The sequence below is a fragment of the Falco naumanni genome, chromosome 12, assembly GCF_017639655.2.
Source record: "Falco naumanni isolate bFalNau1 chromosome 12, bFalNau1.pat, whole genome shotgun sequence".
Taxonomy (NCBI): domain Eukaryota; kingdom Metazoa; phylum Chordata; class Aves; order Falconiformes; family Falconidae; genus Falco; species Falco naumanni.
Window position 1 is genome coordinate 14526832 of NC_054065.1, and position 17206 is coordinate 14544037.

General features: G+C 39.6%; 1 protein-coding gene across 1 annotated transcript in view; it reads right to left on the minus strand.

Moving 5' to 3' along the window:
• Positions 1 to 324: 324 nt before the first annotated feature.
• KCNK5 (potassium two pore domain channel subfamily K member 5) overlaps positions 325 to 17206 on the minus strand; it is a 36847-nt gene continuing 19965 nt past the window's right edge. The window contains exons 2-5 of the mRNA XM_040611795.1: positions 9330 to 9441; positions 7730 to 7896; positions 6439 to 6607; positions 325 to 5588 (exon numbers count right to left, since the gene is read on the minus strand). Of these exons, the coding sequence (XP_040467729.1) occupies positions 4768 to 5588; positions 6439 to 6607; positions 7730 to 7896; positions 9330 to 9441 (1269 nt within the window). The 3' untranslated portion in view covers positions 325 to 4767. The remainder of the gene's footprint in view (positions 5589 to 6438; positions 6608 to 7729; positions 7897 to 9329; positions 9442 to 17206) is intronic.

A 17206-nucleotide genomic window follows, 5' to 3' on the forward strand; every position in this document is an offset into this window, starting at 1 on the left:
TCTTGAAAAACAGCTCCCTGAAAAAACACAAACCCTAGAATAAACTTCAGTTTCTCTTTCAACAGCTGTCCAAAACCCTCACCAAATAACACTTTGCTATGCTGTTATCTAATTGAAGACTAGGTGCCCTTGAACCGAAGTCATCAATAACCCATACAAATTCAGGCATCTGCTTGCATAAAACTTGCTTTATCAGCTCCTTAGGTTTGAGCTTCATGGACCAGGACCAGTCTCATCTGTCATCTGTGAGGTGCATTACAAGTGTAGGTAGTTGTAAAAAGATATCTAATTCCTGGATTGCTATTCACATCATGACAGAGAGGATAAATTGTAAATTTTTTATTGCAAAATATTAAAATAAATTACATTTTACAAAGACTTAGCAAATATTTACATACAGTGTGATTCCAGTGACAATCAGCAACAAAGAACAGACAGACAGGCATATTATGGAGTGATAAGAGTCAAAACTGTACAAACATCAAAAGTCATATGAAAGACAAGCTAATTTTTTAAAAGGAAAATCCATCACAAATGGAATGAATCCCACGAGGCACAAAGATTACAAGTCTACAACAAGAGTCCTTGGTTTGGTTTTTTGTTTCGTTTTGTTTAGGTCAACAGACTTGTATATTGCTTTTTGCTCTCTTCATCAGTGACGCTTGTCTGTCTCTACACATACTCTCCCAGATCAACTGGAGAAAAAAAAATTTCTCAACATATACAACTGTGTCACCATGGATCTGTTATCAGCCTGGTTTTATTTCTACACGTTTTGTGATGTCCATTGCCAGCAACAGATTCACAAATCATTAGTTCAGAAAAAAGTAACACACGACTTTCTGTATTTCCTCAGTAATTTCGTACCAGTGTATCACATGTGTTTGCCTGCTGTGAGATATGTATCTGAAAATGATGCCCTTCTGGTAAAACCAGGATTTAATAGCACAAGACAAAACCAAGAAGTGTCACAACGATGTCAAGGATGGGGTCACATAGTCTATAGCACTTAAAAGGGCTTTTGTAGGAACAGACTTCTGTTGTCACATTTCAGGATTCTTAAATTTTATTTTTTTTTTCAAAAGTACTGGCTCATCTTGGCAAAATTATTAAGTTCATATTGTGAAAGTGGACCCATGCTTCACATGATGTGACTGGAAATACAATCTACTTGTATGCAATAGCTAAAAAGAAGTTTCCACTTCTATTCCATCCCTTCCTTATACGTGCTTTCAAATTTTTTTCCTTCTCCTCCTTTTTTAAAAATACCCTTTCCTCTGTTTCCAGGAAGAGATCTGTCTCACCTATAAAACCAATTCCATATAATTAAGGAAGCTATTAACATAATTGATTAGCTAAATGAAATCTTACATGGCATCCAAAGAAAATGTTTCCAGGTTGACCAGATAATTGAAATAACTACAAGACTTTACCAGGTAGCACTGGGGATTCACTCAGAGGCACTTTTGGGGCTGAACAGGCCAAAATTCAGCCTGAACACCCCTCTAACTTACTATATGTAAATCTGAAGGCAGAAAGACGTTAATTTAGATCCCTCAGGCAGATGCTTTTCTCAAGACATGGAAGACAGACAGGCAAATAGCTGTCTTGCTTAGCACTTCAGCAGTTCCAAGATGGCACCATAATTTCAAAAACCCTGGGAAATGGTTCAGCTTTTTGGAGAGAGCCAGTATGAAAGCTATGTGCTAACTAACCCCCCTCCAAAACACTGAAAACAAGTAGGGCTTAAGGAGACCAATTGTGTTGGCCCCTGTGTAAAAAGGAATTTTTTTCCCAGTGTTAGAATTATGTTAAGGCACATGGTGGGATGTCTTGAGAACAGTTTTGTGAGGTGCGATCATGTTTCCCAAAAAAGCGGGAATATTGTACTTTGTTTTAATAAATTTAAACTATTACTTTAAATCCCATGATACTTATTATGCAGACTTATAGTCTACACTGACTACACTGGGAAAGGCCAGAGAGCCACATCTAACTTGATAATATGAAACAGATCCCATCCATTCTCAGCTCTGGCATACAAGTGTACTTCACTATGGAGAACGGAGAGTCTGGGTTCCAGTGTGCAACATCCCCTCCCAATCAAAGCAGCCCAGCCAAGTGTCTGGGTTGTATTATTTCTGTATTAGAGAATTTTTTTCTTCTTTAAAATGAAGACTGGACTATGCTTTCCCATTTCATGCACTTTCAGCACGCCTTTTCTCTCCTCACTGTCCTGCACCTAACCGTCACTGAAACTTTGATGTTTGCATCAATAATGGAAGACAAGTTGGAGGACAACAAAAGTTATATGGAGTGCTTTCTCATTTTCTTTTAAGTTAATGTGCACTTTTTTAGACAAAACAAAGAAAAACAGAAGGCTAGACTTGCTACACAGGCATCTTGTGTATCATGCATGTAGTCTTACCTATCATTTCTTACAGTTACAAAGTATATCTGTCAACCACAACCCTTCAGATACATAGAAATACTGAAAGGGCTTGGAGTAATTTTAAAACGATTCAGGTGGAGGTGTCTATTACAACATCTCGATATGGCCTCTCCCTCTTTCTTGTCAGATATAAGTCGAATTCATCCAGCCACCCCTTCCTCAAATAGCTGTAATATAATAAAATTTGATTTCAAATTAGAATCTCTTCAGTGATAGTATCATAAAATATAGATTAACCACCGAATCCCATTATGCCAATTCCACATTTTTGCTAGTAAACAATTGGCCCTAACCTTGTGTTCCCTTTCTATTTGAAAAAATGTCATATAGGTGGAAAATTCTGAAAAGACAAAAAAAACCAACCAAACAAACAAAAAAAAACCCCAGTAAAGTCAGTCACTTGTTTCACAGTAGATGACTTCAAAACTTCCCATCAAGACGCTATCCAACCAGAGTGCCAGTTTCCCATATGTCCTCCTTCTTCTGTGGAAGAGGCCAGCAGCTGAAGCTGCAGCCAATATCTGCAGTTATTAGAAATAGCTAGTAATTCAAGATTAGCATTGCAAGATTCCATAAGCTCCTCTTAAAGAGCTAGTAAGTCTGCCAGCATTACACCAAAAATGAAAACAAGACAACTTTTAAATGTTCACTGAACTTTGGAACATTTGGACATACTGGAATGACTTAAATACTGTAAAACTAAACAGAACAACAGAACTTGACATGTTAAGGTTCAAAGGTCTTGGCTATTTTCTGTTCCAAGCAAATTGGATACAACTGAAGTCAGTACCTTTTGCCAACACGTAATCAAGAGCCTCATTTGAAAGAGTTGTCAGGGTTAATGCACAGACATTGAAAAAGCAAGGAAAATAAAACCATGGTATGATTTTCTTTGTAGCCAAAATAATTTGGGCATAAATGTTGTGAAAAGACATACTTCCTTCTCAATGAGAAGCCCATCTCCAAGCCAAAAGATAGTACTTTCAGGAGCTTAGAGCCAAAGTTCCCTCTTTAAAATGTGCCTTATGGCTTTAAGTCACTTGATCACATCTCAGTTTGCCCAAGATTTGACATTGCTCAACCTTCTTGAAAGTGGGATAGAATAACCATTGTATGCACATAGGTCAAACTTCAAAACAAAACGAATAAGCAAAGTGTAATCAACTGTTTCAAAAATCATCTCTCGTTCAAGTCTAGTCTGAAGTACCAAGGCAGAGGGGAACATCAAACAACAATACTGACTAACACACCGCGCAGATCAGCAGCAGTGCTACAGGTCCCTTCTGACAGGCATTAGGGCATTTGGAGAATATCTGTGCCTCCCAAGGTGATTTTTTCCTCAGAAGAACAGTGTCAATAAAACTTCACCTGTACATAGATACTGTATAAGGTTCATTCAAGTATTTCCTCTAGGAAATGGACAGTGGAAGGACACTTTCAACATTAAAAAGTTCATTGCATCCTGCTTGTGCTCATACATCCTTTGATCAATAGGTCTTCCAGTCACTTTACTCTTTTAACAGTTCTGGGGCTGACGTGCAGTTAAGCAGTCCAACTGGTGAGCTTCATCCCAGATGATTCGTCCTTGTTAGAGGGCTCCTTCTCAAGCCATTCCTTTGGAATTCTTAATTTTAATATTTTATTTATGAAATTACAATTCACTATAATTCGACAAGCACTGACATATTCTAGACAGATGTTTCAGAAGCTTCCTCCTCAGTCTGCCAGCGCACCTCAGCTCAGACCTGTGGGTCCTGGTATTCCATCTAAAGCTTCTCATTAAGCACAACTAGTGGTTGCACCATTTTTTTTTTTGTGGTAACAACTTAACAATGGGCAACTTCAAAAAAAAAAAAGCAAACCCCTTGCTTTCATTTCTGATCAAAGCAGGATTCAAATCCAGGTTTTCAGAGGTGAAAGGCTAATGGAGTAACCGAACACATTTGATGCCCAAAACAGTCTCTTTGCAACAGTATAGTTACACTCCCAAACTAATTCCTCAATGAAATGCATAAACGCAGAGCAGGTCCAGTGTATTAACTAGTCTTTTCTTTTCTATTCGTTCAAGAACCATAAAATCCAAAGAAGGAGCAGAACTCCAGATTCAATTGTTATTTTACAAGTTTTTCAGATAAGCAAAGCTGATGGGCTCAGAAACCAACTTAGGATGGGGAAAAGACACTGGAATTTATTAGTTTGGGACTTGCTTTCATTTTCAAAGAGACAGGAGAACCTGCAAAAACATGCTTTTCTCCTTGCTCTATTAATTTGTTCAATATGCACTGACAATTTCAGAAAACCATTGTCAAACATGTTCACGTTGCTGCTTTCACATTGCTTACTGTATTATACTCATTCATCAGTTGTTCGTAAGGCACAGAAAGTTCTAGCTCGTTATTGGTAAAGGTAGATTCATCAGAGGATGGGAACTTTACCAGTTTTTTTGCAGTTTCAGATTCCTCTGCAAGATTATCATCCATGGAGGATTTTGATGTTTCCTCATCATCTGAGATATCTTCCTCTTCATCATCATCTTCATTTACAAACGTTATATTGGCATTCTCAAATATTAAGGGTCGATAGTCTCTGGAATCCCATACTTCGCCTTCTTCTTCACTAATCCTGTCCAGCTGGTTTACGAACATGGTTCCTTCTAGAGGGCTGTCTCCAATGTGTTTATCATGCAGAGGTCTCAGTACATGACCATTTTGAATGTCCAGGGAAGCCTCATCATACTCAAATGACTCTGTCTTTGTGTAAGTCACCTGGGCATCTATACTAGGATTCTGCATATTTTGTTTGGCATTTTCTACTTTAATCATTTTGTCATTGTTTGTCTTCAGGGCCTTCTTCCCAATTTGCTTAATAAGATCATTGTAGGTCTCTTCCTTCTTTGAAAGGAAACTGAAAATGTTGACATCCTTTGAGGTACCCATTTGAAGGGGTTTTTTAGACCGAGGATGGTTGTCAAATGACTCTTTTCTTTTTTTCCTCCGTTTCTTGATTGCTTTGTGGACTTCCACAAACATACTGACCTTCCAGTTAACAAAGAGTGAAAGCCAAGCTAGTCCCAGATAGATCCATAACTCCACAAAGTATCTGTAAAGGGCATGATAGTTTGCATCTGGATTTACACCTACAAAGAAATAAAACCAAGAACGTTACTGAAAGAGGACTCACAGCTGATAAACTTTTGAAGTTATGAACCTGAGAACTACTCCCTTCCACACTAACAGCCTAGCTGTTTGAACACTGAGAAGTGGGAAGGGGAGATCTGAAACCCATCTGAAAGACAAAGTTCATCCCAGGTCTTCTACTTCTTGGCTGCATGTATTGCGACCACTGGACTACAACATAAAATGGCAGCATATTTATACTCTCCTTGTTAGCTGTAGAAGTGAACTTTTTTCCTGTTAGAAAATTATAAACCTTCTCCCTGACACTGAGATATGGATATAGTACCTCAAGGAAGGTATGGTACCTTCCTTGAGAAAAGGATTCAGAATTCCCCTTTCAAGGACCATCTCCAAAGCCCTGAACAAGGAAGAGGATTTTATATAAACACAAGATTTAGGAGGGAGACACCTGTACGCTCAGCATTTCCTGTTGACCAGCTCTAGACAGCTGCACAGAGAGCACTGCCCAGAACTTGTGCATCCTGCTTAGTATACTGGATCCCATTCAAAGGTGCAGACTATCATGGCGGATAGGATAGCTCCTTGCCTGAAATAAGGACCTGGGACATCTGAAAAGGTTATGAACTCCAGAACTTGGCTCCAGAGTTAGCCCAATGAAGGTCTAAATATCCAAACCAAGAGTGAAGAGCCAGATCTGGTCCATTGGATCAGTACCAAGCTTTAACTGAATCTTCTATTCAGCAAAATGTCTTGGAAAAACTAAGAGAGCACCTTTTCAAATTACAGTTTGGAAACAGAATTGCCACACTATGCATGTAGTGAAATAATATATAAAACACAATTACTGACCAGCAACAAAATCTCCAAATCCTATGGTAGTGATAGTGATGAACGAGAAATAGAGGCCTTCAATGTAATCCCATCCTTCGGTCACCATAAAAACAAAAGGAGGAATAACCAGATGGACTAAGACACCCCAAACAATGAAAATAGCTGTGCATGTTATTTGTGCTTTCCTCTGTAAAGGAAAAAAAGAAAAAAAAAAGTCAGGGAAAGATCTCCAAATTTTCTTTTCCCACCCATGACACGAAGCACCATCTGACAGTATCAGACATTTCATAGTTTTGTGCTAACAGTTTACCAGCCATAACTAAAAGTCACTGACTTAAATAAACACACACCTTTTTCTTTATGCAAAACTCACTATTTTTACATCTACTTGCTCAAACAAGATTATTTCCTCATAGTTTTCTTTCACATTCTTAAAAAGTTTAAGGAGTTCCTGATACTTTATAAATAATGATATAAATAGGATGCAGACATAGCACTCTAGTCTAAAAAGCAGTCAGCACCTCTGCTTTTCCTTTTATTGGAGTGGAGAGGATCAGAAGTGTTTAAGATGCTTTTTTCCTATTTATGTTTCCAACCTTTTGCTACTCACACAACCTCTGCCCGAAGTTGCACACACACATGGATTTCACCATCATTTTCTGTACTTTCTTCTCAGGTGTTGAACCAAGAAAGTTCTTGCTCTGTTTCTGACCCCAGGACCTAAACCAGTCCCACTGTCCTCCAGCTCCAGGCACTATGGCCCTGCATTGCCTCCCATCTCTGTGCAGAGTTAGAACTGAGACAGAACTCATTCAAGGGGGGGACAACTGACCACCGCCAAAAACCCAACAAAAAGCCACAAACAAAACCACCACAAGTCAGTAACTCAGAACAAAACATTACTTTCCAGTTGGTTCGCTGCACAGCAGGAAGTACTCATGCTAGCATAGAAGCAGGTTGGAACAAAGCAGGACAGCTTATTCCTGTGCCAGGGGAGCTTGCACAGAATGTCTGTGAAATGGAGCCTCACCTACATTTGTCCTACAGGTTTCTAATGTAAGGAGATACATGTCTCCTTAGAAGCTGCAAGATCTATATTTACAATCAAAAGTTTCTACAAGATCTCATTTTGCTAAAACTTCTTGCAAAACTAACTTATCGGGCTGAATCCCCCTTTACAGTTATTTCTATGCAATGCCATTTGTGAAATCATATTTGCACAAATTTTCATTTACTACAAGATTAGCAGGTAAGCTTAATTCATGCATCAAAAATACACAGCACAAGGGTAAACAAGCAAGGGCCTTACCAGGCTTACTCCTCTTTTTGTCAGAAACTGGCCCAGCCTCTTGGCACGTCCTCCAAAGAACTTCCCCAGAGCACTGATCCATGTCAAGCAGAGAGGAACTCCAAAGAGCCCATAAAATATGCAGAAGAGACGCCCAGAGGGTGTCTTTGGAGAAACATTTCCGTAACCTAAAAGAGATAAGTATGTGCACAGTTGGCTCTTGCTGCAGAGAATTCAAGGCAATTCTACCTATGCACAGAACGTTGTGTGGGCTTCTCCTGTATCACATGCTTCTTGCTTCACCATCTATAAGGACTTTAGTCTACCCCAGCTGCTGATCTTCTGAATCTGGATGATTCCAGTTCTACTATAGCAAACACATATTCCATTAATGCAAGTGAGAGGATTACTACATTTTACGTTTTAAGGGCTGCCTAGATTTTGTGCATCTTTTTCTTGACATGATGAGATAAATATGAAATAAAGCCCATCTCAAAACTTCTGATGATTCCCCAAGCTTAAGCAGCAACTGTTAACAATGTGACTGATTCCCCTTTATAGAAAAAAAGCTCAAAATTCATCCTGAAGCTAGCTTCCACATGAAAGATTCACTACACACATTTAACTTGGGACCTGGTACCTTTCCAGAGTAAGAGGTTTGTGAGTTAAGTGCAAGGTGACTTGTGACATAGCAAGGTATTTAAACTGAATTTAGTTCTTTGCTGGTCACAGAACCCAACAGGGCATTACAAACTCAGGCTCCAAAATCAGCATCCTATATTCTGCCACAGCTTTCTTATTTCGGTGTATTCCCAACTTCAACGTTTTGTGTTGTGAGTTATATTATAAGCTGGGTATTGTGAGTTTCAAACAATAAAGAAAAACACAGTACTGCATTTGGTTTCACAGCAAGACTTTCATTCCTGTACATGTCCAGCCTTCTCTAGTTATTTTGCATTCCTGGTTTTTTGCACTGTAGTTGTAGCAAGGGTGTAGCAATACCATGTAGCAAAGATTTTTCTGTAAAAGCAGAAGGCAGATGTTGTTGAGCTCTGGAAATTTATATATCAAAGGAAGAAGTAGTCTTTCAGTGCAAAGGGTTTCACAAGCACAAATCAGGAGTGAGATTTAGAAGACAGCAGTTGTTCTGCTTTGCCTTCTTTAAGAGATAAGATTGTCCTGCAAGCCAGAAACACTGATAATTCAATAGCTTAAGAGGATGCACATGAGTAACAGGACAGCTATACAAAACCCTCATACGCACATGCTTTAAATACTAGTTTAATAGAATGCTTTGTAACACTTTTGTTTCAGGATTTTTATGATTTGGAAATTTAAGTGCACGAATTAATGGAACTGGAATGGCAGCAGTCATCCCCGCAAGCACTTTGAATCCATCACATATTGGAAAGACACACATTTCTCTTCTGTATACCCATGGAGAGAGTCCCAAAAAGCTGAGTTTTTTCCTCAATGAACCTGCAGTTGAACACATACACTAGGCAACTCCAGCCATGGGGCCTTCATTCCGTGGCCAGCTTGACACATAAATGGAAGAGTACAAACATACTGGAGCATACACAGAACTACAGTTAAGGAAGTTGACATAATATACACTTACCAATTGTAGTGATCACAGTAGCAGCAAAGATCACAGCATTAGGCCAATTCCAGTTGTTGAAAGTATTGTTCCCAGTGATGGCAACCCCCTGTCCAGCTGCATTTGACACAACCTGTAAGAAAACAGTTTTCAGTCATTCTTGGAAAACCTGGCAGCCTGAAAAAGAAATGGGTCTGTCCCTGTCAGGTTCTGCCCCTTTGTTCATACTTTCAAAATGACAACTCAGGTTTTTTGTGAAGGCTAGCCTAGTATAGTTACTAACAATAATTTTATGAAATATTAAATACTTGCTTCACCTAAGAAAAAGTAGTGCAGGTGCTCTGACATTTAAATAGGGAAGGGGGTTAATTAGATAAGCTTTTACTTATTTACCAGTTTAACCAAAATGGATCTCTTCCAGAGACTAAACACACTCCTCCAGACTGAACTAGCATTTAACGTCCAGTGAAGTTCTTGAATTTGGTTTAGAAGGGACATCTTCAGCACTACTATCCATTTCAAAACAGTTACATGCCCCATTGACTTGGGTATGAGGATGTCACAGAATCCTTGGCAAAGCTACTGTGATTAATGTTAATTGCTGCCCCTGGCAAAGCCAAACCATCTACAAGCCAATGTAAAACTGTACTTTTCAGCAAAGACAGACAAATTAACACTTTTCTGAAGTATTTCATGCCACAGGACTCCAATAATTGTCCTTGGATCAGGACCCTTTCTTATTCCATCTTTGAATCTAGTATGCCATGATGAATGCAAAGCACTTGTTTGCAGTATTTCAGGGAAGCACATGTAGTTACTGGCATTTCCACAGAATCACAAGTCAATTTCTTAACATCTGCTCAGGTACTCAAGAATTCTTAACCATCTTCACCTTCTGCAGAAAGCGACTTGAAAGACCCAGCCTCCCCTGCCCTTCCAAAACTAGACTGCAGAAAATGCATCAATAAAAAAAACCCCTAATAACTATTCAGTGCAGAAAGTCAAAGTTTCAAATCAAAATCATGCATATTGCCAATTCTGACATGTATTTCTACCTATCCAAAGTAAAAGAGAAAAAAGATTTATCATATTATCTCCTAGAAATCCCTAGTTATTTAAATCTTTGCTCTGTCACATCATGATGCAGTTAAAGCCTTGTCAGGTTACTCTGCTTTTTTTTCCTTCAGTGTAAACAAAGGTTGTCTGAACAAAACTCTGAGGCTACATCCATATACAGGAGAGGTGAAGTTGATTCATAACATTATAGCACTTTCTGTGTTTCTCCCTCAGTAAGTATTGAGCACAAAACTATCTTGAGCTAAATACCTAAACTTGGAGGCAGTGTGTGTATATATATAAAATATTTTTTTTACATAAACATGACAGGTGAGGTTTATCTTAAACTGGTAAGAACTTACAGAAGTACCAAACAACCAGCTCTTCCTTCCCTCATCACCCCTTCCTTCCTTCCTACTCGATTAAGGTCTGATCTTGGACCCAGCAGAGACTCAACACAAAGTTCAATCGCTACTGAAAACATACACAAGTTAACACAGGTTTTAATTATTCTTGAAACTTATTACATATCACCACCCTCCTACTGTAATAAAAATGCCCTCAAAGTGAATGTATTGTGCATATACGAGATGCAAACAATTTAATTAAAAATGCACTTTCAACACACAAGCTATTATAGTAGATAAAAGGAGAAGCATTGAAAGTGAATGAAGGTACAGAACTAGATTTTTCCCCTGGTAAATGCAATATGTGTGCAAAACTGCATGCAGTGTCTTTCCATAGCCTACAGGCTCTGGGTAGAAAAGCAGAGAGTTCTCACTAAGGCAGTCATTTGTCATAAGAAAGTAGCATTGAAATGAGGAGTAGCCCTAAAACAGGCAGGTCGAGAGCGGGCAAGTAAACATGCAATGCCATCCTCTTCCAAAAAAAACCCGCAAAACCTGACCAACCAAACAAAAAAATACCTTTGAGGCAGCTACAATGGATCACAAGAGCTCATCTGAGTAGGGACCAATCAAAGTAACTTTGTTCATTTCTGCTATGGTCTGCAGATGAACTTACTAAAAGTTCCAAAGCACATCCAAAGTACCCAATAGGTACGTTCTGTGATCTATTGTCCCTGAGAAGATGCTGAACTTCCTCTATTGCTCAGCAACACTGCACAAAATGTCATATCAAACACCAGTTCTACAGCCATTTTCTATGCTATAAGCACACTTGGATTTTTTTTTTTTATTGTTATTTCCTCACAGAGCAACTGATCTCATGAGAGGCGCTGAAGTATCTGTTTCCATTGTCACTGAGCCATTATCTCATCTCGTTACTACACCTTCAGCCTGAGCTAACAAGCTCAGGTTCACAGTTCTGCTAAAATTTGCCTGCATTTGAGGTCTGGAGGTGTGAAGGGGGCCCAGACTCAAGGGGAAGAAGCTGCTGAGCTGAGTAGTACCACAGCTGCCCTTCACACCCAGGCAACTAACAGTCTGGGGGACATGGCCAGCTCTGCATTGTACACGAACACCTTACACAAGGAATCACACTCTCCAGCCAAAGCTGCCACCCTTGTCCTGTCCCTATTTGCACACAGCTATCTGCTATTAACACACAACTATCTACAATTTACAGTCTAGTCTTTTAAGTTACTTTATGCCTGCAATAAGCCCGAATGTGCTATATGCATCCCAGCTGCAGGAACGAAGATGATCACAAAACATGCTTAGATAGCTTTGGTGCAGTGGGAAATATGTAGCTGCTTTCCAAGCAGCATAACTTTTGCCCATACTGAAATAATTAAATATTTTGGCTTCAACAAACAATGTGAGTGGACACTATACAACTGAACAGCAAATATGGTTTTGGTTTTTTTCTTCTTTTTCTTTATTTTTTCTTGGTAAATCTGTTAGGTGATGTCAGAGATGCTTTTATTTTCATACGCTAACATACAGAATGTCCCAAGTTGCCTGTGCTGTATTTCTTAAATCACAGAAAATTTGCTCTAAAAAGTCTTTGGATGGGAAAATAGGGGTCAAGGAAGGAGAAGAAGGTAGATGGTGCAAGAGTTCTTAATATCTTGAAAGACGTCATTTAGAAAATACTTTTTCAAGTATGCCCAAATTCAAAAGCTGACAATAGTTAACTCATCTGGATTTACACATCACCTTAGACCCCATCTCATGAGAGTTTCTACCAATGAAAGCAGTTAAACGACTTTTGCCTCAGAGGAATCCAACCCCTTCTTCTCCCTCACTCCCCATCACTCCAACTCTGCACTTTGGCAAAGAGAAAAGGGAAAGAAGATCTGGAGTCCCTGAAGCTATTGCTTAACGTAAAGAAACTTGCAATTGCAGAGGGAGATTTAAGACACACATAAAACTAGTTACATCTTCTGATGACATTATCAAGCAGACAATTTGTTCCATTTGCAGGTGCTTCCCCACCAACAAACCCACCCCACACTACTCCAATACACCCTTGTGTTTCCTGGGCTTGGTGACATTTTTATTAACCCTCTGATGACCAGGTTCTCTCAAGATTTACCAGATTTTTGTTAAACCTCCTCTATCTTGTGCAAAGGAGATGAGTTTCTCTCTGATGCTTTGGGCATATCCCACTTGCATCCCCTCTGCATGAGTAACACTAGGGCTGAAAAGTTCTCAAAACACAGCTGAAAACAGCAAGGAGAACCTTGACCCATATAGGTATTATGGACACATTCCCACCTCTATTCTACTTCTCCATTTCCTGCTGGGGGCAAGCCAAGAACAGCAGCAAGGTTTTCCCAAACTGGGAAGCTACGTGTATTTATTAACATTATTTTTTTTTCCCTACTGGCCTGTCAAGCTTTGCTAGGGCACGTCTCTATGGTGATTTAAAAGCTTGCAATAGTCAGCAGACCCATCTTGGCTGTCCTTGTCTTTCTTTGTATTAGCAGGAGGGAAGGTGAAGTTTGACCAACACCACTGCAAGGTAAAATGGTTCACAACAAAATGACATTTAGTACCAGTAGAAGTAATACAAGGATACAAAACTAGGAGAACAAGCACAATAGAGATTGCCTCCAAGTGAGCTTTGTCATAACTGGGTATGTGGAATATGCCATTTTTATTTTAGCTTCTTGGCTTTCAGAAGAAGGAAAAATGGGACAGAACTATCACCTTCTGCCTCTGGCATGAACAAGTGCACAAGGCTTTGTTTTCTTCCTAAGAAAAAATATTATTTTACACACTCCTTTTAGGTATTTATATACATTGATGAGATCCCCCCGAGCCTTTTATTCTCCAGGCTGAACAGTCTCTGCTCCCTCAGCCTTTCCTCTGGAGCACTCTTCAGTCCCTTGATCACCTTGATGACTCTGCTGGACTCTCTCCAGCACATCCCATATCTCTCTTATATCGGGGAGCCCAGAATCTGACACAGCACTCCAGGTGTGGCCCCACCAGTACAAAGTAGAGGGGAAAGACCACCTCCCTTGACCTGCTGGCAATGCTTTGCCTAAAGCAGCCCAGGATACGTTTAGCCACCTTTGCTGCAAGGGCACAATTGTTGGCTCATGTTCAAGTTGATGTCCACCAGGACTCCAGGTCCTTTTCTACAAAGCTGCTTTCCAGCTGCGTGGCCCCTAGCACATACTGGTACACGGATCCACATGTGGTTAGTGATTTTATTCTAAGAGTTAAGGACTGCAGGAAAGTTGTGATACAGGTTTTGCATATCAAGTAGGAATAATTTCCTATTTGGCATGAAATCCTAGACACTTTAACAAGGATTAATTGGGTCTGATAATAATGAGCAATAGGGGAAAAAAAGGATTTCTGGGGTACAAACGGCCAGATAGAGAGACAGGCCAGAAGACAGACACAAGACAATAAACAGGCTATATAAACTACAGCAACAAATCCTGCCCTGCAGGCATCCAATTGCATACAAGAACAGCCAGATATTGATCAGTGCCAGGTCTCCTTTGAAGAGGCTGAAGCCTCCCTTGTTATTCAAACCATTCCCTGGAGATCTGACAAGTCTAATGGTAGTTTTAAGCTTCTTCCAGTGGTATGAACAATTCACTTTTGCAAATGTTAAGTGTTTCTCCATAAGAAAGGAGATGTAATTGAACTACTAAGCCTGAAATCAGAACCAGTGGCTTTCATTCTACTCTCAAGAGTATTACTGTGTACATACAGGACAATCACAGCTGGCTGTTGCATCCATAAGCAGTCCATTCAGGACTCCTAGGCTTTTTCCCCCACTTCTGACACTGAAGGAACACGAGGTATTTTTTGCTTCTTTCTCAAGGTCTTTTATGAAGGATGTAAAGGTTTAATGCACAGAAAACTACTGAGAATTACAAACGTACCAAGTACTGTAGGGACCTTCCTACAAAGAATAAAACTTCAACAGCAATCTCTTTACACATCCAAATCTTTTATACAATTTGGAGAAACCAGAAAACTCTGCAGTAGTTATATAATCATGGGTACATACAATACCGACAATTTAGCCATCATAATAAAATTGGCCAGAGTAATAAGGTTTAAATTTATAATATCAGATGGAACTCTATACTGCTGTTCATCTTTAAGCAGATTTTAATTTTAATCAAATTCCAGCAGCAGAGCAAAACAAATAGGTGAAGTGGTAAAAGAAGCTGTATGGACTCTTTCCATGGCTTTTAATTTCAAGAAAAGGCTTAAAGTAACTCCTAAGTTGCTTTAAAAATAATTAAATAAAATCCATGCCATGCAAATTGCACACCCCTCTACCTGTCCTTCCTGGTTTTTGCAGTTACCTAGGTTTTCTGGCTTCAGCTATGAAGTTACAGGAGCAGTCAGTTGTTCATAATGATCAGATTTTCAAATGCAATCAAAACATAATTAATTGTTAACGCTTATCTTTCCAATAAAAAGAAACTGAATCGGGTTTTAAGACTCCCAGATCAGATATACATTCCAAAGTTCTGCTAACCTAGGTACTATTGTCTCAGGATTACATGTAAATAAAGAGAAATGAAACCCTCTCAGTATCTCTTTTGAAAGAAAAAAAGTCTGTGGGTGGTCACAGCTAGACTGACAGAACAACTTCCTCAGACTCATCATGCAGACAGGCAACACAGTGGCCATGGCCAGAAATCTCCTGCCCTGTTGGCATATTGCACTTTTACATCTGCTTGCACATTAAAAGCAGCAGAAGCTATTTCACAGGCACAGTCTGAATATGTAAGCACTTTATAGCTATATCAAAAGTAGTAGATTCAGTCAAACTAGGAATACATTAATCTTGGATGACAGCTGTCACAGCTCATCTATTGAATATGTTTGTGTGTTTAGTTGTTAAGCAACAAATATATATTGAATATACTAATAAATGCCATAATTATTGCTTTACATTATTGTAGTTGGAGAAAGAGAAAAGAAAGAAAGAAAAAGAGAGAGAGATTCAAAGCCAACTGCCTTCCACCCACAGCCCTGATGTGTCCTGACTGAATGGAGGATACTGCCCTTCAAAGAAAATATTTTCGTCACTAGCGTATCTTGGCAGCTTGTGGTTTGGGTAAGGAAAGGGAAAGAGAAGCCAACTGTGCAACTGATGGTTTTACCAATGAGTAAGAAACTCTTTTCCCCCAAATTACTTTTCATGTCTAGATATACGAGGTGTATACATGTAATGTTTTATTAAAATTTTCTGTTTGAATTCTCCAAAACCTTCATATTAACCTATACATTGCTGAGACTAAAATGTTTCACCTCTCTTCCCAGCCTTCTTCTGCTTCCAAAGACAGCTGCACCACTGCTAAGAAAATCTTGCTATGCCACCATGCTCACTTTGGTAACCAGAGACACAATGTGGCAGAGCTGCAGAAAGATGACAGAATACACAGAAGGTTAAATGATTTCATTCAGGCAGCAGAAAGAGCAGCTATTCTAATGTCATCTTTAGGAGGGCTGCTATACACATGTCTGTGCACAGAGAAATCTAAGCTCTCGGAGAGAAAAAAACCCCAAAAGAAATCCTTTTATTAGAATACAAAAAAAGCAGCCTAGAATACAAAACAGTGGCACCCCATTTGGACATGCATATTTCTGGCAGCCACTTGGCACCTGGCACATTTAGTATGCAATTGGCTCAAGGCAAGAATTCTCAGGAAGGATGGTAGTAACTACCTCTCCAGAGCAGCTCGAAGTCACCAGAAAAGCATATGCTTGTGGTTCCTGCCATCCTTTTTTTCACCTCCATCTCCAGTGTAATGACAGGCTTATCCTGATTGCTCACTTGACTCAAGAGTTCCCAGCTGACTGAAACATGCTGGCATATGACCAGGGCCAGTGCACAGGGCCAAACGAACAAGCCTTTCAGACTGCCTTAGCCACTTGACAGTCTCTGCAGGCCTACGCTAACCAGCAGGACTTAGGATAGCTGACCTTTCATTTCCCTCCCAGCATTATCTGTGTTTGCAATACGAATTTCATGTTTGTCAGGACAAGAACCATGCCAGATGTAAAAAGAAGTCTTTCAGCTGAGTCCTGGATTTCCTACTTCACTTCTGTGGGGAATGGTTTGCGACCTTTTTTGTAGAAAGAAAAATAAGACAAGTGAACCACATTGTCTCGGTCTAACAGGCAACACCCTTGTGTCTTGCTAACCTGTGAAAGTTTTACTGTCCTTTACTGACCTATGCAGAGGGTTGAGTTGGAAGGTGGTTGTGGCAAGAGGTGCAGGATATGAGTCAGCAGCACCTGCATTAGAGAAGGATGGTGGGATTTAGTAAAGTCCGCATTTATTAAAGAGGATGTCAGTTGACTACACGAGTCTGATTCTGGATCAACTGAGCATACAGGAGTGAATCTGCAGTTAATTCAACTGCTGTGCACAGCATTTCTTCCCAGCCA